General features: G+C 47.9%; 1 protein-coding gene across 5 annotated transcripts in view; it reads right to left on the reverse strand.

Moving 5' to 3' along the window:
* Nucleotides 1–21,726: 21,726 nt before the first annotated feature.
* LOC146830135 (speriolin-like protein) overlaps nucleotides 21,727–25,742 on the reverse strand; it is a 174,232-nt gene continuing 170,216 nt past the window's right edge. For 2 of the 5 annotated variants that reach the window (XM_085604379.1, XM_085604377.1), the window contains one exon: nucleotides 21,729–22,197. In XM_085604379.1, coding sequence (XP_085460505.1) covers nucleotides 21,865–22,197 — 333 coding nt within the window. In that variant the 3' untranslated portion in view covers nucleotides 21,729–21,864. Of the gene's footprint in view, nucleotides 22,198–25,742 lie in introns of all 5 variants that reach the window. The other 3 variants (XM_085604375.1, XM_085604380.1, XM_085604378.1) reach the window with 3 other exon arrangements.

Genomic DNA, 25,742 nt, shown 5'->3' on the forward strand with positions numbered 1-25,742 from the left:
ATCGCTCTAGTTTACCTCACCTGTCCTATACCCCCGAATGAAAGCTATCCAGCCCCTCCTCCCGGATACTAGGTTGCACGTGACCGAAATCACACTTAGTCTGTGTCCTTGTGAAGCAGGTGGGGATAGGTAGCAAGTTTTAATTAGAAGGTAGATGTAAACAAGAGGAGTTTAGCAGCCACTTGGTCAGTTCACCCACAGGTTGCTGAGCTGGGATTAACCTTCTTAACTGATCTAATTAAGATCCAGCCAATTCTTTTGTTGGCTTACATCTGGTCCACTGAGAAAACCACCCCTAATTGGGACATTATTAGAGTGGGTCTTAAAATTACTGTTGGCTCTCCATATACCATGGCTGAAATATATTTAAGACTTAATAAGTGATCTGGGCCATCCCGAATTGTATGATACCTAGAACACATCGATAGAAAGACATTTAAAAGTGAGTGTTGATCGTTACTGGAGGGACTAAGACTGTCCTCTAAATTACTGAAGCCGGGGGTGGCCTGTATGCTTTGCCGCCTCTCCGCCGCCCGCCGATCTCAAGCACCGACCCGCTGTCTTCCGAAGCCGCGCTGGTGGAAGTGACGCTCTTCCGCTGGGCCACAGCACCGTGGCCTGCTGCAGGGTGACGTTTTGCGGCCCCGCACGCGACCGCTGGTGACGTCCGACCTTCGTCATCGGCGCCCGCGGCCCGTGGCTGTTGCGCAGCTTTGGCGCCCGACCTCTTCGCTCCCAGAGCCTCCCGGGGGCCGCCTGGCACGATTCACCCGGGGAAGCTACGGATCGCCTGCGGACCGAGCCCTATTCCCGGCGGACCCGGAGGTCGAGGTCACTGTGTGGGCGGCGGAGGAGCGGCCTGCTCCCCGCGGGTGACCGCACCACGTCGAGCCGTGCGTCCCCCTGGCTCAGCTGTGCTGTTCTGTTCCTGCCGGTGGGCACCGGCCCCGGGGAGGGCCCTGTTGCTATGCTTGCTGCCCGGCCTCCACCTTCATCATAAGGTGACCAACTGGCATTGGTGCAAATTCAGGACGGTGAGTGTAAAAATTCAGGACAAAGGGTCAAAATTCAGACACAAATTCAGGACAGGAGGTCAAAATTCAGGACAAAACTTCAGGACAATAGGTACGTTTTACAGACACATCAGAGGAGGTCGCGCAATAGTATATAAGTAAGCCCAGCCATATCCAAACATATTCAACCATTTGCAAACCTATCCATCATGTATCCTTCCATCTATCATTTCACTCATCCATCCATCCCTTCATTCATCCATCCATCCACCCTTTCACCCTATCCATCTGTACACGTATCCATCCACTATTCTACCCATCCAGCCATTCACTCATCCATCCAGCCATTTACCCTTTCATCCATCCAGCCATCCTTTAACTTACTCATCCATCCACCCAGTCACTCATCCTTCCACCCATCCACCCTTTCAGTCATCCATCCATCCTCCCTTTCTCTCTCCATCGACCCTTTCACTTAGCCATCCTTCCTTCCATCCATCCATCCATCCACCCATCCATCTGCTCATGAATTCATCCATTGACCATATCACTCATCCATCCTTTCTCTCATCCATCTATCCTTTCCTTCTTCACTCATCTATTCATCCTTTTGTCCATATACCCTCCCTTTCACTCACTCATCCATCCTTACATCCACCCTTTCACTCATCCGTCCATCCATTCACCCTTGCACTTATCAATTCGTCAATCCAGCCATCATTTCACTTATCCATCCACCCACTCACTCATCAACCACCTTTTCACTCATCCATCCTTTCACTCATCCATCCTTTCACTCATTCATCCACCCTTTTACCCATCCAGCTACCCTTCCACCCAGCAATTTATCTTTTCTCTCATCCATCCTTCCACTCACTCATCAATCTACTCATCCTCTCTCATTATCCATCTATTCAATCTTTCATTCATCCATTCACCCTTTCACTAATTCATCCAGCCATCCACCCATCCCTTCACTTACTCACTCGCCCACCTTTTCATATTAATTTTGAGCTGAGCCTTTTTGAGAAGAGGCCCATCAAGAACTTCACTCTTGCTGCAGGAGCCATTCCAGGACTGGGACAGAAGCCACCTAGGGCAGAGACAGGATGCACCACAGGGGGGAGAGGAGCCATCACTGAGGGGGGGGAGGAGCCATCACAGGAGGGGGACAGGATCCACAGGGGTGGGCATGCAGTATTCTAGTATCATCTTGGTCTCTTCCAGGGTGGGGTAGGGCTCCTCACACCCTCCTAGCCAAGACAACGAGAAGACAGGCTCTCTTTCCAAAATGTTAGTTTTGCCACCCCCCACTGTGATGTACAGTACTTAAAGGAGATACTCCAAGAGAACTGATTTAACTGATTGTCCTCCATACTTTTTAAATCAGTGTGGGTGCGATTGTGCCATTTCTTAATTTTATTACATTATAGACTGCATGTTTGAAGAACCGAGGTTTGCCTACACTTTAGTGACAGTAATTAAGCTCTGTGCAGAGAAACACGTGCTGCCTCGGTGTAATCAGGGCCGGTTCTAGGATATTTGGGGTCTTGGGCAGAAAGGGAATGTGTGAAGCATTCAGGGCTGTTTGCATCTGAATAGATGCCCCTGCTCCTGAAGCTGCAGCCCCTCCCTCTCAATCACCTTCAAGCACCTCTTAACAGCTCATCAAGGGCTGAAGGTGTGATGGTTGCCATCCCACTGTGCCTCTCCAATGCTGCTGGGTATCTGAGCTTTGGTACTGCATCGGAGTCTGTTACACCCGACCTCAACAGCATCGGAGTCAAGAACGGGAGGTGGGTGGAAACAACAGAACGTCGGCTTTAGGGTGGTGCAACCGGTGCCCAATTAAAATTACGGACAAATGGCGTCCGTTAAAGAATCCTTCACGGACAACGGACAGAGGGCCGAAATTACAGACTGTCCGTGAAATTTACGGACGGTTGGTCACCCTACTTCATCACCTGAATCGGCGGACTTGGGACCGGGTGGCAGACGCCTAGCTCCCTATTTGCCTGGGTTAATCGACCACGACCAGGGAGGGTTTATACCCCACAGACAGACCAGTGACAATACGAAACGGGTGCTCCGTCTCATCGAAAAAGCCTCCTGCATACCGGGTGACTACATGCTCCTAGCTATCGCTACTGAGAAGGCTTGCGATCGCGAGTACTGGCCCTACCTAGAACAGGTACTGATTCGTTTTGGCCTGGGAGAGACGATGAGGTCCTGGATCCTTAATTGTTATCGTGGCTCAGCGGCTGTGGTGCGAGTTAATAGACATGCATCCACCCCATTTCCCATCCATAGGGGCACTAGACAGGGGTGCCCTCTGTCACCCCTGCTCTTTGCCATATATATGGAGCCCCAGGCGCAGCGAGTCCGTGAGCACCCGGGGATCCCGGGAATTCGCTTCAGTAGTGATGCCCACACCATTAGTTTGTACGCAGACGATGTCTTGGTCACCCTGTCAGAACCTCCGACGGCCCTGGGCACCTTCCTGGAGGAGCTGTACTCCTTCGGGGGGCGTTCAGGTTCAAAATGAATGTCATCAAATCCACGACCCTAAACCTTTCCATGCCGCCCCGGATGCTGGCGGACCTACAGGCGCGCCATCCTATACAATGGTCAGCCAATATTGTCCCCTGCTTGGGGATCCAGCTAGCCCCCACCCTACAGGAGATGAGGGAGGTCAACTACACCACTTTGCTATCTCACATTCGTGCGGATTTGCGGCGTTGGAAACATTTCCCAATCTCTTGGCTGGGCCGTGTCGCTGCGGTTAAGATGACGATTCTCCCCAAACTTCTTTATTTGTTTCAAACGCTCCCCCTGCAGCCTCCCACTGGTTGGCTCCAGCGGGTGCAGACGGAACTTTCTCACTTTATATGGCAGGGCCGTAAACCAAGGATGAAGCGGTTGGTCAGCTTCCTTCCTCCGAATGAGGGTGGCATAGGGGTGCCCGATCTCGTGCTGTATTATAAAGCTACGCAGCTCCGACACCTTGTGGAGTGGATCCGGGCCAAATCCGAAAAACACTGGCTCTTTCAAGACCGGGCGATAGCGGGCACATCCCTGATGAAGATCCCTTTCCTCCGGAGGGCCCAGCGCCCCCCATATCTATACACTACTCAAATAACCCACACAACTCTGTTGGTCTGGGACAAGACCAACAGGCGACACGAACAGACGACTTTCCCCTCCCCGCTCACTTCTCTTTTTGGCAATTCAGACTTCAGACCGGGGGAGACCTCCTTCCCTTTTTGGAGAACCACTGGTTGCCGCGTGTTAGGCCTTCTCTACGATGCCGAAGGAGTCGTGCCCTTCGCACAGTTTCGTGTGGATTACGGTCTCCCCGAATCTGAATGTCTACACTATTTGCAGCTACGGCATTGAGCTTTACACCCAGACATTAGATCAGAGGCCCATAGACACCTCACCCAGTACGAGAGATGGCTGATCACCCGAACCTCGGACAAGAAGCTAATTTCAGACCTGTATAGAATGCTCCTCTCCCGCTACACTCACACCTTCCATGCAGGCCGGGCCCTATAGGGAGAAAGACTTTGGTCGTGATTTCACTAGCAAGGAATGTGAGGGGATTTGCTATAGGGCACGACACATGGCGGCTCACGTAGGCCTCACCGAAACCCTCATGAAACGTGCATATTATTGGTATTACACCCCTGAGCGCATGCACTGCATTGACAGCGCACATAGTCCGGACTGTTGGAGAGGATGCAGGAAAATGGGTACGCTTGTCCATCTTCTATGGGAATGCGAACACCTGACCCATTATTGGACTCAAGCCCTTGACGACGTCGACAAATACTTACAGAGATCCCCCGGCTTCCAGAGTACGTGCTCTTGGGGGTCCCCAACCCGCTTACCTATCCGCTAAAGTCCATTAGGGGGAAACAAGTGGCGCTTGCCTTTGGCTCTGCCACACACAATATCCTTACACATTGGAAATCTACACGTACTCCAACGCTCACAGGGTGGCTTTATCGCCTTTGGCATATATTGGGCATGGAGAAGATCTCGCTCACCGCGGCTGGCAATGGCTCGGGATTTCGACGACCTATGGCAGCCCTTCTTGGCCCTCCTCGCAAAAGACTTTAGAGAGTTGACGTGTCCGAGATACCTACGTCTTTTGCGCTTGACACCACCAGTCATCCCTGCGTCGGGGGCGAGTCCTGCCGAGCAGTAACCGCTTATCTTTCCGTGGGTGGTATTTGGAGACGTGGGAAGGGCGGAGGGGACAACACTTCTCTATCTTCTTTCTCTTTTCCTTCTCTTTTTCTGGGGTTGGGGAGGGAGGGGGGTTATCTCTTTAGTATTCTTATTGTTTGATTTTGCTGCTACATGTGTATGCCATTCATTTGCATTGGAGCCCTGCGTGGCCCACTTAGTCGCACTGCTATTCCGCAACCTCGCACTATATGGCGCTTGTTTCAATAAAAAGATTCAAACCATAAATAATTGAAGCCGAGTGTCCATAATACTCAGATGATTTTGGTCACTTATGACATGCAGCAATATTTAAAATCTATTGAGAGGACACAGGATAGATTTGTTCTAACGTGTATGGGTGGGTATATTCCACCGCTTGATCAGTTTCCCAGAGATGTTATGTTATGTTATGTTATTCACTTTTATTAGGCGCACAGCTGCCCCAGCGAAGGGGCGTCCTGGCGCCTGATCAGGTACACAACACAACAGGTCAAGGCCAAGAAAAGAGAAATCAGATAGCAGGGGCAAACAGATGTGTTTTAATGGCGCGTCTAAAAAGAGTCAGGCTGTTTAGGGCGCGAATATGTAAAGGAAGGGAATTCCATAGATCAGCCGCCAGAACACGAAAAGAGCGTCCTCCCATCCTACTCAGCCTGAACCTAGGCTTAGTCGCCAGATGGTAAGATTCAGACCTGAGAGACCGCGTGGGGACGTAAGGAGAAATAAGGCCCGCCAAAGCAGGGGGAGAGGAAAGCTTCAGGATCTTAAATGTCAGACAGAGAGCCTTAAATTTGATTCTCTGTCTGACCGGAAGCCAGTGAAGGGAGGTCAGAACAGCAGAGACAGAGCCACGTCTCGGAAGGCCAACAATGGCCCGTGCAGCAGCGTTCTGCACCCTCTGAAGCCTAGTAGCCTCAGCCTGGTTGACTCCAAGAAGCAAGGCACTCCCGTAGTCCAGCCGGGAAAGAATAGAGGCCTGAACCACCAGTTGCCGAGTGGGGGGGTCAAAGAATTTGAGGACTGACCTCAGCCCTCGCAGAATACCAAAACAGGTAGCTGCTGTCTTCTTTGTATGGCTGGTATAAGAAAGATTGGAATCCAGCCACACCCCCAGATTTTTAACTTCGGCCGCTGGAATGGGGGACACCCCGAGTTCAGAAGGCCACCACTGGTCTCCCCAAAGATCCGCCTGCTTCCCCACAACCAGGACCTCGGTTTTCTTAGCATTAAGCTGTAGGCAGTTGCTACGCATCCAGCTAGCCACAGCTATAAGTCCTGCACGGAACCTGGGCGCAGTCACCTCAGGGTCCCCACTGAGTGTCACCGCCAGCTGCGTGTCGTCGGCATACGATGTCATGGTAAGGCCACATTGCCTGACGACAGCGGCCAACGGTTTCACATACAAGTTGAACAATGTGGGGCTTAAAGCAGAACCCTGAGGGACTCCCAGTTCCAAAGAATGGAAAGAGGACTGGCCAGGTGGAATGGCTACTTTGAAAGACCGGTCCGAGAGGAAGGAGCGGAACCACTGAAGAGCCTTCCCCCCAATACCCACTTCCTCCAAGCGCCGCATCAGAATGTCATGAGACACCGTGTCAAACGCGGCGCTCAGGTCCAACAATAGGAGTGCCGCAGTCTGCCCCGCATCCAGCACTGACCGCAAATGCTCGGTCATGAAGAGCAAAGCAGTTTCAGTGCTGTGTTGGGCGCGAAAACCATTTTGACTCTCGTCAAGAATGTTATTACGAGAGAGGTGGGCAGACAAGATGGAATTCACGTGTGCCTCAGTGACCTTGGCGGTCCAAGGCAGGAGGGAGATGGGCCGGTAATTCTCCGGGAGCAAGGGGTCAGAGTTGGATTTCTTCAGAATAGGGCTGACCACAGCTTGCTTCCAGGATGGCGGGACCACGCCCTCACTGAGGGAAAGATTAATCACGTCCAAAATGGGTTCACGACAGAGAGGCGGGAGACGAATAAGGAACTCCGGCTTCAATGGGTCTAAGGGGGAGCCAGATTTAATTTTAAGGCTCAGAGTGTCAAATACCTCGTTAGACATAGCCGGCAGGATGGACAGAGTTTCGGACACCGGGACCTTCATATCACTAAGAGCATCCCCGAAGACAGATGGTATAAATCCTCGATAGATTGTCTGCACCTTCCCCACGAAAAAGGATGCCAAACTTTCACAGTGAGAGTCCGTGCAGATTTCTTGCGAGGTAGCCCGTTTCCCCATCAGGTCTTTGAGTACCTTGAAAATTAACTTAGAAGGGTTAGGGCTGTTGGAAAACTCAGCTGCATAGTAAGCGGCCCGGGTTTGACAGATAGCTCTGTGATAGGTCTTAAGCTGGGCAAAGTACAGTGATTTTAACGTGGGATCAAAGGATTTTCGCCAGGCCCTCTCAGCTTGCCTGCAAGTTCTCTTAAGTTCGGCAAGAGTCTCATTATACCAAGGGCTGCGATTTTTTACGTGACATTTAGCCCAGCGCAGAGGTATAAGAGAATCGAGGGCAGTAAGGACCCAGTTGCAATACTGGTCATATCCCTGTTCCACATTCTGCAGTTTGCCCAGGGGTTGTGCCTCCAATATCCTGACAAACTCCTCCAACTTGAGTTTACGCCAATTGCGCTTTAAGATCTGTTTATCCACAGGTTTAAATTGCGGATTTTCTAGGGGGCATGACACCTTGACCAACAGATGGTCAGTCCAACCCACCACCATCGGGTCAGATGATCTAGCCCGAACTAGGGTGGTAAAAAAGGGGTCAAGTATATGACCTCCTATATGGGTGGGGGAGGTGACTAGTTGGTTAAATTGCATCGCTTCCAGGTCCGCTAAAAAGGAGCTGATGGATAGAGATGACGTCTGATCAAGATGTATATTTAAGTCACCTACTATGCTAAAGTTAGCACACCTAGGAGCCAGCGAGCCAACCACATCCGCAAGGGCAGCCTTAAAAGCAGTGTCGTTCCCCGGTGGACGATAGATAAGCACACCACTGAAGGTAAATTGATGACTAACCCTTACCTTAAACGAGGCGCTTTCACACATTGGAAGATAAAAAACCTTCCACTCAGCTGGGAAGCAGGATTTAATCGCCATGGCTATACCACCTCCCCTAGTCGAACGGTTCAAGGTAAACACCGTGTAGGTAGAGGGGAAAGCCAGATTTATAATGGCAGTGTCAGCGTCCTGTAACCAAGTTTCGGTAAGAAAAATGATATCAGGAAGGTCCGTATCTATCATGTCCCGTAGTGACTGATGGTGCTTGACCAAGGATCTAACATTCAAGCTCCATATATTAAGTTCCTGCTCGGTGCAATCTGTATGAATGCCACGAGCAGTCCCTAGAGCAAGTCGTACCCCATTGGGAGTAGCCAGGGAAAAACTGCCGCAAGAACAGTCATAAGGTCCCGAGAGAGGAGGTACAGGGACAGAGTTACACGCCAAAAGGCTGTCTCTTATGGAAAAGAGATCAGCACGACCGTACCTGAGTGCCGCTATGCTACACATGATGGTGCAATGGCAGGAAGCCAGAGTCCATAGCCCGCACCCGCTACCTCGACGCGGACGAGCGCAGACGGGCAGGACTCTGGCACGACTCCGGCTAAGCGACGGCGTCCCACTGCGCGTTCCCGCTGCGCGGGGGAAGACGACTTTAAATAGGCGTCTCCCCAACCAGCACGAGCGTCGGGACGCTCCAAGATGGCGCCCGCGCAAGGACACACTCACCCCAATCAAAGATGGCACCCACAGCTATCCAGCCCCAGGACCCGGACCCGCCAAATGGCGGTGAGTTTTCACCAAATTAAATGCGAGTAAGGGGACAGAAGCCCAGCAGAGCGATGGATAAAATCAGGGGAAAAAACGAAAATCAGCCAAGATAAACTAAGGTAAACGATTGGTCGCATTGTCTTTGTACTTGTCACTGTGATATGTCACAGCAGTAAACAATTCACACTGTATTATTCTATAAAATTTTATAATGAACAGAGAAAGACTTGGGTTTTACCAATATTGAGGTCTCATGGGTTTAGACAATGTTGATCTGCATTTTTATTTCCACAGTCTCTACCTAATGAGTACATAAGTTTCTCTATGGTAAGATTTTTAAAGACTGTAACTAGTTGTAGAAAGACTATCTTAATATGAATTATTTATGGTGCTATAAAATGTCTGTAATTATGGTAAGGTCTTTAAAGACTGGGACTGAGGGAGCAATACCTTTTTTAATAGGAATTATTTTATGGTGATATAATAATTCCTGTATTTTTGTATGGAATATATATATTTTAAATTTTTTTTTAATAGTATCCATTTTATGTACATGCTTTTATGGTTTCCTTCGAAGAAATCATATAAAACTTGACTTGACTTGACACCCACAGATTTCATAACACAGTCTCTTGACCTGCTTCTTAACTGTCTTGTAAGCGTTACTTCAACTCAGTCACTCTCGCTCGCTACTTCCTGCACCAAGATGTCTTTGGGAGGGGCCAGGTGTGGTGAGGACCATTGGTCCGCCGCGAAAAGGGTCAAAGGGGAACAACCGATGAGCAGGAAGTGAGATAGGTGAATCTCTCGGTAGGAGGATGCACCCCGACAGGTATATGTTGATCTGGGTTATGCCCAGGCAATCCGGGCCTAGTGTCTGGTGCGCATTGGTATTGGTCGCACCAGACACTTCAGGTCTCAAACACGAAGAGTTGCAAATTCTGTACCTCACTGGAAATTAGGCACAATGACTGGCGCACATTGGTATGGGTTGCACCAGGCAATTCCGGTCACACACAATGAAGAGTTGCAGATTCCATACCTCATTCGAAATGACACACAATGTCTGGTGCGAAGTGATACAGGTTGCACCAGACCAGTCCAGTAAGCAGAGCCACGTGACGCACGCAATGACCATGCAGTCGGGTGAGGCACGAGAGAGATACGCACGGTCGACGAAACTGACCAAACAGGGTCCCACTACTGGTGAATCCGCTTACCACCAACAAAACGCTTATGAGTGTCAGGGTCTCTGCGGTACAGGAACCACATGCCTTAGATGTGGGCAAGATTTCTTGGACTCCGCACTAGATAATCTGGTCTCCTGGCACAAGTCTTAGTTCCACGCTCACATCGCGCTACCTGTCGGGATTCAGTCGCCAATGTGGGCACTTGAGAGGGCACCGCTCGCCAGATGTCACAGGTAGATGGTGTAGGTCCGTTGTGGGTGATCTCTGATGTCCCTGAGATCTCCGAGAGAACAGGAGGCCCACCACTATTCTCTTGGAGAGAACATTTCAGGGTGCCGCACTTCAGCAGGTCTTCAGCCCAGGTCAGCCACAATTCGGAAAGGTCCCCTTCAATGGCAGTAATCCTCCATGTGCACAACAGAGTTCACTGTCAGAGTGCACCACACAGTCCACGTTCTCCGATCCTGCAACCCCACAAGCCTATCTCACCCTTTGCTGAAGAATGGCACCAGAATATATACTGTTGTGTGTCTTTGAAACTAAGGGTGGTTTAAGGGGTTGCCCTTTGAACCACATATATCTTTCCTAAATTATAGACCTGTCTGCCATGGAATGTAGATCTTAATCTTTAGTGAGGCCATGATCTGACCCCTAGAGTCCACGTGTCAAAACCTCTCCCTCCAATCTATCCCATGCGACTCTCAAATGGCAAAGGTCTGCCGTTTCCGTGGGATGCCCATGGTTTATGGCTGGTGATGGGGAATGCACAGATGTGCTTCCCCCACCCATGGTGTTCACTGGAGCCAGGCACTATGGCGCCCAAGACTCTTAGAGCATAAAAATGCCCATTTTCTATACGTTTTATTTTTCGAATAAAGCTCCTAACCGCTGACTTAGTGACTTAGTGAGGCTGTTTATTAATGAAACAGTTGTGTGGGCCCTTCCTGACCGCATCTGGGCCAAACCCCCTTTACTATCAAACATATTCTATAAGTGGTATTTCTAAGCGAGTTATGCACAACCCACCTTTACCACTGGAAACGGTTTGGCATGACGAATCCATTGATAGGAAACATCATGAGGGTACTCCACTGCAATCCACTATTGCAGCCTTAAGTAACTACTTCCCCATGTTAGCCTATGGGAAGAGCAAGCCTCATAGGTAGTGAAAACACACACAAGTATTCCTCACTACCTGGGCGCACACAGACATGCAATGGCAGGTTGGACATATAGTATCCAGCACCAGGGGTGCAAGCGTGCCCGCACAAATCTGCGACAGCAGCCTGGACACAGGTTTAACTAATACAATTGTGTCAGTGCGCATGCACAGGCCTGCAGTGGCAGGCTGCACATGCAATCACGGGTACCATATGTGCGGATGCGCACACACAGCAGCCTGCAATGGCAGGCTGCTCATGAGTTTAATCATTATAGATGCCAGTGCGCGCACACCGGTCTGCGATGGCAGGCAGTACCATGTTTCCCAGGCCCATAGGTGCCAGTGCCATCCCACAAGAGTGCATTGATAGGCCGGGCACATGGGCTTACCTTCCCTCTCCCCTCCCGGCTTGCGATAGCCGACAGGGCACCCTATAACAAATGCCATTGGAGCCAGGGCGAATCATCAAGCCTGCAACAACAGGCGTGGACATGTAGTCGAAACACCATGGGGGTTGGTGCATTCACCTAGGCCTGTAATGGCATGCTGGCCGCACAGTTAACACCCCACAGGTGCAAGTGCACACTCCCAGGTCTGCGTAGGCAGACCGGCCCATGTTTCAGAACATCATGTCAGTGTCTCTTCCTAGCTCGTGCACTTCACAGTGCCTTGACAGTGAGGACCTGCTCAGAGCCCTGAGGCCATACAAGAGAATCGGCTACACCCCAGGAATATCCCATGGGAAGAGCTGAACTCCAAGGCAGGGGAAGCCCCACATGGGGGGTGGGGAGGTTCCTCACTACCATGGCAGGGACTTTGCACATGCACCTGCCCGGCCTGCCCCCCAGGGAAGCCCTTTAGGACTTTCCTGGAGGAGGGGAGGGTGCCCTCATGGTATGGGACAACCCACTCAGTTTGGCTGAGGCATACGTGATACCAGTATAGACAGGGGCGCAATGTCGCCACACAGACCTGTGATGTCATGCCCAATGCATTGGTGATTGACTATCCTGCGGGTGGCATGCTCAGTGCTCCGTCCCACTTCTAGCCAGTGCCATACCTGTATTGGTGTACTGGTTACGGGGCACATGGAGGTACGGCACCTAAACCCATTGTGTAAGCACCCCCTGCCTAGTGCGGGCGAGCCGAGCACACGCCACCTTCCCTTGGCAGTACAGTGGGAATGTGGCCAAGTTACTAAGGTCATGCAGAGAGAGTCGGCAAAGACTAGGAGGAAAGAGCAAAAGGTTTTGGGGTAAATTCCCCTAAGAAAGACCGTGTCCAACACAGTGGCTTTAACTCATACATTCTTCTCCGCAAATTCTTTTTTCGAGGTATATGAAAGGTCCCGCTCAATGGTAATAACGTATTCATGCCATTAGCTAAGCCACATACGCATGTGCAACCCTTTCGTAGGTGCCATCAACTAACTGGGTACCTTCAGGGTAAAGCTTTCCTCGTTATTGATGTCTTTCTCCTTCAACAAGGGATTTCCCATTCTGGCAAGTTCTCAGTCACTCTTGCGCACATTCACCCATAGGTATGTTGGCACTGAATAACAGATGTTTATTATTACCCAATGGTACTCATTTTATCGACCTCAGATGGATGGAAGTCTGAATACACCTGCCAGGATTTGAACCTGTGACCATGAGGTCGAACACAGGCCCATGCTGGGGACACATTAGTCCACTGAGCCACCCGTGATTTTTGGCATCGCGTGACATACTACAACCGTGATTCAAGAGGGAGGACAGTTTAAACTCAGATTTATATTTGCATATGCTCAGTTCTAATGCTTTTAAGTGAGAAAGAAAACAACTTTCACAAATAACATCAGGGCAGTCACTTCTGCGGTCCTGGGTCTAGGTAAGTAGGTCAAGTCTTCCTTTTGGCTTCAGACAGCAGGGTAGTCTTTCTTCTGATTCTTCACAGGTCCAGGATTGTTCTCATTCTCAGTTTTTATGGACTGAACGCATCACATGTTTTAGTCTGAATTTGTGTGGTCTTTATTAATGTTTTTGTAGTTTATTGATATGCTATCTGCAACTTAATGTCTAGGCCTAGAGAGAAATCTATCTATCATATCTGTGTTTAAGAGGTTTATTGTAAATAACTTCTTAGAAGCCATCTTGTTTGTTAAGATTGGCTGTAATTCACCCTCACAGTGGCCTTTAATCCGGTATTTTACAGAGGATAGCAGTACATTCAGGAGGAAGGCACAAATGTCAACCATCCTGCAATTAGTAACAGGTTGGATTTTATACCTTTAACACAGTCAAGGATATCCCTTTGTAAGTCTGTGCTCTGGAAGTCTTAGAGTGCTTCGCGTCTGTGAGTCCGGCACGGTTACGAAGATCGCCAGCCTGCCTGGGGTCTGGAACTTCATGGTCATGTCTTGTCTGTCTCTCAGTACTCCAACAAAGTGATCCATGCGCTGACTGCCTTCATCTGCAGCCTCCCTGTGCAGCAGGGTTGGAGCGACTTCCCCGGCTTCATGTCTCACATGTGACTGGCTGTGAGATCAGTGCTGTGGATCTCATTAGCACCTCAGTCTTCTTGGACTCTTTCCTCCTTTCCATGCCAACGTGTGGATCTAGTAGGGTCTTTTCCACTCCCAAAAGGGGCACAGGAAGAGAGGCGGTTCAGTGTGGTCATTGGTGTGATGCATTTCTTGCTCTCAGGTAGAGAGTCCTCACAGCAGCTGGGCTATTTTGTGGTGTTGAATAAAGCAGTTTATGAGAGCGCCAGGCAGGCTACCTCCATCTCTCTCAGGTTGCAGTAACACCAATGTTTTTAGGTAGTCCTCGAGTTTGTTCCCTGCTAATCAGGGGAGACAGCCAAGTGTCCTGCCTCTGGTTCAGGCCTTTCATCTGTGTTACCACCGCAGAATGATCTAGTCAAAAGGTGAAATGGAATACCCACCTCACAGCTTATATCTAAAACCCCAAACTTGGTCCAGCCAGTGAGGGGCGATTACATTGGTTGAAGACACTGGGGTGAATGGGGCCAGGTTCACAAATATAGCAGCACCTGGTTGACCAGTGCACTTACATCCCCACACAGCAGTGATTGGAGAGGTGCGGTTGTGACTGGTGGAGAAATGGAGAAATAATCGACTTCTCTTAGGCTGTTATGAGAGAAAAAAATAGCTGAAGCGTGAGTACCGGCCCCAATTAGGGTTGCATACCTTGTGGGATAGGGGCACAGAGAAGGAAAAGTGTACTCTTAAGGCATTGGCTCGGGTAATGGCAACCTTACATGCCAAGTAGCTGAAGGAAAAAAAATATTCAAGAGCGAGAAAGGTTCCCCTTGACACCAAACGCTGCACTTCTGAATAATAAGTTTGACAAATTTCAGAAATCAGATAACACACTGGAGGATAGAATAGATTGGTGGCAAGATCATAGTCTGTGCCCTTAGATGCCAAGCAGTTGTAGAAGAAAGGACGGATAAAAGTAATCAGCTATCAAACCACAGCTGAGAGGAGGCTGGAATGACTAGATAATGCAGTGAAGGCAAGGAATTTGAGCACATTGGTAGTCCCGGTGGATAGAGAGAAAGAGGAAATGAGGGGCTTTCTAGTGAAATAGTTTTTGAGGCCTTAGGGATACCAGTCAAGGCTTTCAAAAAGGAAATATATCATTGTGTCTGTCTTGGGACTCCAGGACCTAGCATGCTGAAGGGTCTAACTGAGAGATGAGGAAAGCAGACACAGAATACTGGAGGCATTTTGTTTCACAAGGAGGGTAAACATAAACAGTAGCCCTGTCCATATCATTTTAGATGTATCTGAAGCCATGGCAGAAAAGAGAAGAGAAATTAATCATGCAATAAAGAATTGCTGGCAATGAAGACACAGTTGGAAATAATACTACCAGTCAAGTTTAGTGTCGCCACAAAATTGCAGAATATCTGTTCTGAGATGGTGATGAATTCTTGACCTGGAAGGAAAAAAGGGAGGCTGCAAGATCCTCGCACCACCTTACTAGAGATATAAATTCGCTGTGTAAGTACTGGATTATGGAGAACATGGAACAACAGCTTTTTCTTGTCCTGCTTCCATTGAACTGCTCTGGTCTTTTGCTGGATGTTTAGAGTGTTCGCCATTCCCCTCAAGCTGAAACATGCGCCTTCGTCTAACATTCCAGTATTGTTAGGCACTCACTTACTCTTCAGACAGCTGCAACCATGTCAAATAAACTATCGTTCTTGCATTAAGCGCTTTCCACATTGTGGGCAAGGTCTCCTTTAGGGAGCGGATAGTACTGCAAGAGGTAGTTTTCTTATGCCCAAACCAATCACTAGAAACAACTCAGTGTGTCTGGAATGCAGATGGACTAGGTCCATTAACACCCATGCAAGTAACACAGTACAATACTGTGTACAATATAATACAAACGCAATGCAACAGAAACACCCCCAGTTTACCAAATGAGCCACTGACATCTTCAAGATGTGGCTTATGGGTGTTTAAGGCTTGCCTGCCTTTTCATTGTTTGCCTTTCAATACAGAAGCAATGAACACCTGCAAAGGACAGAGAAACCACAAGGGGCTTAATCGATTAAGCCCCTATCCTCAATGATAAGGTGGGGCAAATAGCAGTCTTTCTACAGGCTCGTGTGGTCCTCACCAAGCAGTCAACCTCCTCCACCCCCAAAGTTTGAGTATGAAGAAGCCCCAAACACCCGGATTCAGATTTATGAAAATGGAGAGGTCGCTCTCATAGAGCATGTATTCTACTCCCTTCATAAAGATGCTCCCAATTCTTGGTTCTCTGAAATCTGCCACATCCAAAGACACCTTTTTTGTCATCCTTAAAACTGATTCCTAGATATCATTCTCACATGACACTTTGCTCAGCCACAGTTGAAACCCTAGTATGGAATTCCTTTATTCCTGGGTTATTGCCGTCATTCCGGTCCTCATGGGGTCGCACTGCCATGATTCTCAGAAATGATCAACACTCAAACTTATTTGGACAGCCGTTCCCTTAGTTTTAATGTCCAATGGCAGAAGTGAGCACTCTACCACAGGCTCTGAGGTTTCAAGTCGCACGACTCTTTGCGAAGGATGAAAAGCATTTATGCAGCAGTGCATTGATCATGCTACCACTTAATTGAAGGAGTCCTCTGAAACATTTTCCCCAGATTTATGACAATTTAGGTGCTAGCTCCTGGGTTCATATCATTCCTAAGCAACAGTAAACTTACATAGCACTACGGTAAGAGGTCTATTTTTCAACTCATCATCTGTAGGCTTGCTACACTCCAATCATAGAACCCAATGGGCTGGCCACCTCATGTTTAAATGAGCTTTGAGCAATCGAGATGTGAATAGCTTGTGAAGAGAACACACACGCACGCACACACACACACCACCACCACCCATACCTACCAATCATCACGTGGGAGATTATTCGCGTTGTGGTTTCCTGCTCCTCGTTGATTGTGTAGTCAAAATCCGTAGGCCCCCGTCTCCACTCTTTGTAAAACTCATCCCTCAGATGACAAAATGGGTCCTTCTCTTATCAGAATCTAAATCTAATGGTTGACAAACTGGATGTCAACTTTTAAAGATCTTGGAATAACCTGTAATCACCTCCCACACCTTACTGTTCCCTAATAGGCCAGTGACTGAACCTCTAGCTGTCCTGTAATTACTCCCCTGTGAATGATATGTCTTATCCCTCTCCTTTTGTTCCCGATCCAACTACCTAACCACCCTCCTGATTTGATTTACGCACCAAGCTTCTCGTCCACAGCATGCAACTCAATCCTATAATTCTGGCGGCTAGTTTTAGGGTGGAGGTGTTGCTTCCGCTTTCTTATGTTTCCTCCATGTATATGTTGTTCTGCCTGGTGCATTTGTTAATTTTACCCTTTCCTACTGCATTTCGTTGTTTACACTACGGCATCCTTTCCCCACATCCAAAGAAGCTGTAGCGGCCTCAGCAGGGGGGGGAGGCTCAACTAGAAGGGCTTCCTTATCTGCAGGGGCAGCTGGGGGGCTTAAGATGTTAACTGAGGATAGACCATTGGGGGTGGCAGAGTCAATACGCTCTTCAACAGTCAAAGAAGAATTACCAGAGAGAGTATCCGCCGATACGTTCACAACAACCTCGACAGTCTTCTCTTTCTCCTCCTCTTTACCTACTTTAGGGAAGATATCCGCGATTGAAGCTGCTGCGGGCCGGGTCCTGCCTCTCCCCTGCTGTTTCCTTTTTGTTTGTCCTGCTGGCAACTGGAGTCCTCGCAGGTCCTCAGCCCTCTCAGCCTCCATCTCCTCCTTCTGAGATTTTTTTCCCCCATGGAGCATAGATTTGGAGCCAACAGCGACTTTGGGGGCCATGGTATCCCACTGTGTTCTGGAAACCGTGGATCTCCTACAGAGATTGTCAGAACTACCCCTTTCCAGCTTTCTTGGCCGCAGACTGCACGGCACCACTCTCCGCGGCCTCTGGATCCGACTCCGCCCCTTCTCGGGAAGCTCGCGGAATCCGTGAGCAGACGTGAGAGCCGCGAACGCGGCCAGCGCCAGACGGAGAGCATGTCTCGAGAACCGGCACCCGGTAAGTGCCGTCGGCATATCGGAGTTTCGTTGCTGTATTCACGAAGCTTGTTCTTTCTTTTGCCGGAATCAGGTCGGATCGGGTCGGGTCGGACCGTGTCCTAGGAGCTTAACGCATCTCAATGTCCTCACTGCCCATCTGCATCAGCCTCCGTTACGGGGGCGCCATCTTGCTTCCTCCCTTTCCTACTGCATTTCTTTGGATTTGTATCACACAAAAGATGTAGGTAGAGGCAGTACTCTGTTGGATGGGGCCTTATCTTTGCAGTAAAATGTTTGGAGAAATCTGTTCCTCAGTGGGTGGCGCACCCCACTACCTCAAATTCACTTCATCAGTGTACACTTCCATATAAACCAATATATCCGACATGTACCACTACTTGCAAGTTAGGTGTTTAGGGTAAGGTTTATGGTTGTTTTTAAGATTAGGGTAAGAGGTGGGTTTAGACTTGGTCTCAGGTCAGGATTGAAGTATGGTAAGGTTTAGAGTTGAGGCTAAGGTTATAGCCCTGAAGTTAGTAATAGGGTAAGGTTAAAGGTATGATTCTTCGGTAATTATGGGGCTGAGTATAGGATTCGGATGGGCTTTGCATAGTCATATATTTAGGCGCATTGTTGGCTGAGGATTGGGCAAGCTTAAGATTTACTGTTGAAATTAGTGTCTGCCTGGACAGTCCAAATGTAAATTTCTGTTGATGTCGGGGCGAATTACACTATATAAGCACCAGCCCAATGCAGTAGTAGTGTCAGCTGGAAGAAGGGGCGCAGTGATGAAGTAATATACAACCTTAAACGTACATTAGCTATGCCCTTTGATATATTCTTAATGTTGTAATGCTTTAATGATGAAATTTACATTTTGTCAAACACTCCTCCGTAGTGTCAATGATGGAGTCATTGCATATATTAAAGAAGTTTATTTTGAGCACAGCAATGTTCAGATGCCTATTTGACTCCTTTAGTTGACTATGTTCCCTTGAACCCCTACAGTGAATAGGACAAACGCGTTCCCTGTTTGCTCTGAAGCCAGGACCACTGTCCCATCTACATCAGACAACTAGGAGGGATACAATTGAGAAACCACTGCTCAATTCGCGCACTGCAGTGACAGGATGGTGTCTACTCTCGGCTCTCGCGTGGATGCCCAGCCCTCATTGCGATGGCGGGGGAGTCTGCTTCAGTTCTGCAGAGCAAATCTGTAGAGTGTGCTGGGCGCGGACTGTAGTGACAGATTGGAGCTGTCGCGAGCTTCTCTTCAACTACAGTCATGTAGGTCGTAAAGGCGACTGCTCAGAGGCACCTCACAGGAGATGTAGATTTATATTCGTTTCCTTTCTCATGGCCTCCTCATGACTTCACATAGCGCCAGGACACCCTTGGGTAACAGTGCGCTCTAGAAATAACAATAACATAACATGTATTCCTCTGGTTGAATACACTTCAGGACATACATCAATCATGGTGTTGACCTGGTCCAGAATCCATCCCGGCGCATTGGTAAAGTGGATCTGACTTTACCCAAGAGCATCCCTTGCAGTTGGATTTTTCAGCAAAGTCGCTGTATCAAATAAGAGTTGTGTGTGTTTAGAGACAAGGCACCTCTCCCTGTACAGAGCTGTGTTAGGGATCACTAGGAGGCATCTGTAAGGGTTTCTTGAAGGAGTCCTGATTCGATGACACTCGTTGCTTCGGGTAAAAACCATCTGAGGTTTATTTGAATTCTCTCATAACAACATTGGTGCGTTTAGGAGCCACAGTACCAGGGGACAATGCGACCCATGAGAAGGTCTGGTCTTTCTATGAAGCGGACCATGAAAGTTCATCATGGGCTGAACTCTTTGAGAGTCTCCAAGGCTGGGGACCATCTGTCAATACTGTTAAAGGGGAATATTATGGATTTGGTGAACTCTTACATCCTTCCACTTCTGTCAAGCAATGCTACACCCTATGTTTGGTGTGAGAATTGATAGTGTAAGTTGTGAGCTGATCATCACAAGTAATCTTGAAATGAAAAGAAGTGAAAAGAGCAGTCAATTCACTTAATGCTGAAAAGTTCTGCTTGTAAGGTCCATATGTACAAATCTATTTAGCATTTCTTAACGGACTGAATTGCTATTGCATTAAGAAATGCTAAATAGCCATTCCTTATGTACAAAAGGTAGAAAGGCGGTGGCAAATTGAGATTTCTACCCCTTGAAAATCAAAATTTGCAAATATCGAACTAGGAAATCGCAAATAGAGATTTACTATTTGCGATTTCCTGACCACATGTACCAAGCATCTCCTAAATGCAAAATGGACATTAAAGAAATGCTATTACCATCCTATTCAATCCGATGGTAACCAGGTCAAAATTAAGAAAAGGCACCCAAAATGCAGTTTTTGCAGAGCCATACAGCTCCTCGCACTCGCCCCGAGGGCATTGCAGTGCTGTACACCTGCACTACTCTCTTTGTATTTAGATTTGAGAGAGGACTTAGGCTCATAGGTACGAAAGGTTTTGCATTTCTAAAACTGCAATTTTCCTAATAGCGTTCGCGATTCCATAGGAATCGCTATTGGGAAATCCCAATTTTCGCGCATTCCAATTTGCATTTTCTAAATAGAGATTTCTTAGGATTCGCTATTTAGGAAATGCAAAATTGAAATTTTGTACAAATGGGCCTGCGTGCCTTAACATTGATCAGTATTGCTAAAGCTCGCTCTCTGAGGTCCTATGTAAATTCCGAACTTGGTAGCAATTTCGTATTTGGTGTGTGCAGTAATTTTGCACTGGCCCCCAGTTTTTCCTCTCCCAATTTCCGAATGGTATTTCATGGAAGGATGTGTGCATGGATAGCATGTTGATAAATAATTGAATGGATTTACCACCGGCCAATTCTATTGCACGATACATCTTGAATGTCTTGGATTAAGGGGGAGTCTTTCTTAATTTGAGTAATTAAAATGAAGATTGACTTTGGAAAAAAAAGTCATAGCTTAATCTTAGTTTTGTGCTATAAAAGTATATCATAGAATCTATCTTTTGCAATCTGTGTAAAATCGCAGCTACTAAACAGTGTGCGGTGTACAACTACCCTCATGACATGTTTCTACTTCTCATCGCCATATTATTGTCTAAATTTAGAAGGTGCAGTAAAGTTGTTTCTCCATGGCCTGCTCTGCTGGTCTTTAGAGCTGAGTTGCACTATATGAGATCGTAAAAAATGTGGAGAAAATATAATTAATTAAATTGAAATACTGTGGCTTAGTTAATGATCAGTGGTAAGACCATCAGTTGTCAAGGATTTGGCCATGTGCCGCATCATCTGTGATATCTTCAGCTGCCCACTGGAAGAGCTGTGCTTGAACTGGATTCCAGGCCACGTTTGCAAATTTACTTGAAAGGTCATCTAGGCAGAACTATGTTCTTTGTGTTTGAATTCATGTTAGGAACATCAGTGTATAAAACAGTTTTGTAATGGACTATTTTTAGTTTTTTTAGGTAATGTATCTTGGAAGTGAAGCCCAAGCATTTTCTATTGCTGTAATGACTCTGGCTTCCGCTACAAAAGGACAGGCCTCATCGCATTTCATACAAGTGTAGAGAGATCTACACTGTACAGTGCTTGGAATGAGATAAAATGGGCCTCAAAGCACAACGAGGGGGCTACTTCACTCAATACAGATGCCAGTAGGCATTCTTTGGGTTCTAATGCCATTGGGCATTAAATAGGTTTGTGCCAGCTTGCAAATAAATGGTCTCGCAATGTTGGGGATCTGAGACCTTAACTGTGTAATCAGACCTCAGGTCTCCACTAATCATAGTGTGAAACGCCATCGATAGGTCTTCGGTAAATGAATACACGGCGCCTGTTCCAAATTTTTGTGCTGCAGGGTCATTTAATGAGGTGTGGAAGCGTCGATTTCTGGGAGACTTTTATTTACCAGACAAAGACTGGCTTGCCATCCTCTTTAGACAGCTGAGTTAAGCACTTGAGCAGGATGAGCACGTCCTGCAGGTCACTTTCCGGCACGGTTGAGGTGGCCATCTTCTTCAGGTTTTCTGGGTCCATGAGCTGCTTGAGTTCCTCTGACCCAGGTTGCGGCCTCTCCTTCAGGATTCCAAAGAGGTTTACGATATACTCCGAAAATCCAGGGTGGACGCAGGGGTCGTAGTCAAACTGCGACAGTTTGTCCATGATGCATTTATACCTTAGCTTCAGGTTAGATTTCTGTTCTTCATCCACTTTGCCTGTGCTGCGGCATGAGGTGGCCTGTAAAACAATGCAAAGGCAGTTTGTTTGTAGTGCACAGCATTGACTTAACACATTTACCGTAACTTCTTCACAATGAGATCAAATACAAGCACACCATTATTTTCAGTTTTAGTCACTTTTCAGTCAAAGTTTGCAATGCTTACCCTCCACCTTATTCTACCCTCACTCTGGTAATTCCTGAAAAACCTTCAAAAATTGTCCTTTTAAATATCTCCGTTTCTGACCTTGTTATTCTTCATTCATGGATCAGTCTGCTTTTCCCATCAATGTTTTCTTTACTTCTCGCAATATTTGTAAAGACTTGCCCCCCCTGATTGCCTTTGGATGTAACTCAAAAGATTTACACAGCCATGGACTTTGTACTGTTTAGTGCAATGTAAATCTCACTTAGACCCTAAGAGACCTTGATCAGTGTTTCAGGATTTTATTTCTAGATTTCGGTATGGTACACATCTAGTTGAACCCAAACCTATTTTCCCTCATGTGCAGTTTTCAGTGCTTGCTGGTGTTACAGTAGCTAACCAATCAGTGATAATGAAAAGGTCATTCAAGTTCATCACATTCTTATTGTATAAATGTTACAGTCTCACCCCTGACCAATCTGTGCACCCTCTACTCAAAGATCATCAGAGCAGCTCAGTCTTAAGATCTACTCAAACATGTTTAGAGCCCTGCAGCCTGCTGCAGCAGGTCTCAAGCCTCTGGCCATCCATAGCCGTGCAATCGATAAGTGTACCTTCATTACCAGTGGATATTGTCACAAAAATCAAACTTGGGGAATACCAGTCGGCTGTCGGAGCCGTTACAGGGTGCCAGGAGCCTCCTGCTGGTTGTTGGCTTCATCGTGGAAGGTTGTGATGCATGTCAAGTATTTCTGTTTGGCCTGTTGACAGTGTTTTGAGATTTGATCCCATAGGACTGTCAGCACCCCAAAGACCCACAGGCGAATGGGTTCACCAGTCCCAGAGTGGCTCATCTTCATTCTCACTTATTCGTTCCCCCACAGATCCTCTCTGAGCTTTCCACCTTCATTTGGAACCTTCGGGAGTAACTAGCACACAAGCATCACAGTAGACAATACATACCTGATGTAAGTAGCAGCACAGGGCTGCTAGTGGAATGACTGAAGGGAGGCTGCTCTACCATGTCACAGGCCTTGCAGTGCTGAGTCCATCTCTATGAAAACATCCAACCAAGCCTGCCCTACGGAACACAACTATTTGTGTCCCCATAACCTGTATAGAGTTATACCTAGCTCCTTAATAGTTGCGGCTCTGGTCTAGGGGATAGTGATAAGCAGTGAATAGTCCCGCCCATGTACGGGTACCACTGGGGTCCACACACATGGGTGGGACTATTCAGTGCTTACGGCTTTGAAGAGGATTCCCCTGCAAGAGAACTAGCATTACAAGTAAGCATTTATCCTTATCTTCCAGGGGCTCCTCACTAGTATAATAAGCACTGTATATTTCCGCCTATGTGCGGGGACCCCGGATTTCCCTGCACGAGGGCGGGACTATTCAGTGTTTATGACTTGGAAGAGGATTCCCCTGCAAGAGAACTGGGATTACAGGTAAGCAATATATCCTTTCTTAAAAACAAAAGCAGAGTCCAGAGATAGCAGTGGGAATGGCACAGAGTGGAAGGTGGTTGAGCGAGTTTGGATGAAAGGATTTCTAGCAGTGGTCTGAGTCCTGAGCAGTGTGTTTCTACACGGGGAACCCTTTGCAAGAGACTGGTTTCATTCTGATTGGGAGATTGATGGGTGAGGATGAAGGAGGGGGAAAGCATCTGGTCAGGAGTTGTAAATTAGATTTCTGTTACTTCCCGTAACCGATGTATAAGCATTTGCAATCTGTATTAACTAGGGTTACTGGGTAAAAAGGCCAGAGATCACGGAATTGTCGATCATTCGACCAGTTCTAATTCAGTGTTGGATACCATGGTTAATAGCCACGGTGGTGTAATACTGACAAACTAGCTAGAGGTCAAAGTAAAACTGATTGTGATTTACTGACAAGTACCTTCAGCTGCCCACTGGAAGAGCTGTGCTTGAACTGGATTCCAGCCCACGTTTGCAAACTTACTTGAAAGGTCATCTAGGCAGAATTATGTTCTTTGTGTTTGAATTCATGTTAGGAACATCAGTGTATAAAACAGTTTTGTAATAGACTATTTTTTGTTTTTTTAGGCAATGTATCTTGAAAGTGAAGCTCAGACATTTTCTATTGCTGTAATGGCTCTGGCCTGTAGTACAGAGGTAGATAAGGATTTTATAATAACGAGGCAGTACCGTCGAAGGAAGAAAGCTGGCAAGATCTGGCTATAAGCCCCCCCCCCCACCGCCCGTGATTCTAAGGGGCCGATTCGCAAAACTAATCTGAGACAAAATCCTAAACTTACTGCTTTTGGTATTCACAGAAGGCATTTAGTAGTAGTAAAGTTAGCAACAAAATACTAACTTTACTACTACAAAATGCCTTCTGTGAATACCGAAAGTAGTAAGTTTAGGATTTTGTCCCAGATTAGTCCTGTGGGGGTGAGCACTGCGGTGGATGCAGCCCTCTCCGCCGGTTGAACAGAAGGTGGAAATTATCTGGAGAGTGAGGAGGCGGACTAAGGTGGGCCGAGCAGGTATCGCAAAAGAACCGCAAATTAGTTAACTAGGGGCAGAGGTGGAGGAACAACAGAAGCAGGATCTGGATGGAAGAGACCTGGAGATGCCCGGATCTGCGCAGGGTCATGGGTGCCGCGGCGGGGGTTAGTCAGACGGACAGCGATACTGGGCCCTGCGACTCGGCTCAGCATGGCCCGTCCTAGCCACAGCTACATTCGCTGGGACAGCTGGAGTGCCTGTGCTGGCCACCTATACAGCCACTCTCACAAAATGGTACGGGGACCAGGGCCAGAACGGAGGAAGTAAGCTGACCTCCCCCCCACTTCACGCTGGAAACGCTATGCGGCCCAAGGGCATCCCGCCGGTGCAGACCAATAAACTGGACAAATTAAGGGGTGCCCAGGAAGATGCAGACAGAGGGCGCCACCGCTCCAGACTCCTAAGAAATGGTGGAACTGTCCATGGGCACCATCATGCCGGCTATCAGAGACCTCAGAAATACTCTGGACATGATCACCACCGAAATGACACTTCTGCGGGCAGATATGAACAAGACCTTCGAGAAGGTCGCAGTGGCGGAAACAAACATGAGCGAGCTACAGTCCACGCAGAAGAAAATTGAGGAGCGGATACAGCAGCTTGCACATCACCAAAAGATTATGGCGGTGAAGCTGGAACACCAGGAAGGGAGGGCCCATAGAAATAATATCAGGGTGGTATGAGTTCCAGAGGGGGCAGAGGGCCCCAGCGTAGACCTGTTTCTGGAGGACCTCATACAGACCCACCTACAGCCAAAACGACTGTCGACCTTCTTTTCGGTGGGGAGGGTGCACAGGGCACCGATACCACCGCCAAATAAGGAAGTCCCCCTGAGGACTTTCATTGGGCGGACTCTCAATTATTGAGATCGCGATGCGATCCTACA

The sequence above is a fragment of the Triturus cristatus genome, chromosome 5_1 (genome assembly GCF_964204655.1).
Source record: "Triturus cristatus chromosome 5_1, aTriCri1.1, whole genome shotgun sequence".
Lineage (NCBI taxonomy): Eukaryota > Metazoa > Chordata > Amphibia > Caudata > Salamandridae > Triturus > Triturus cristatus.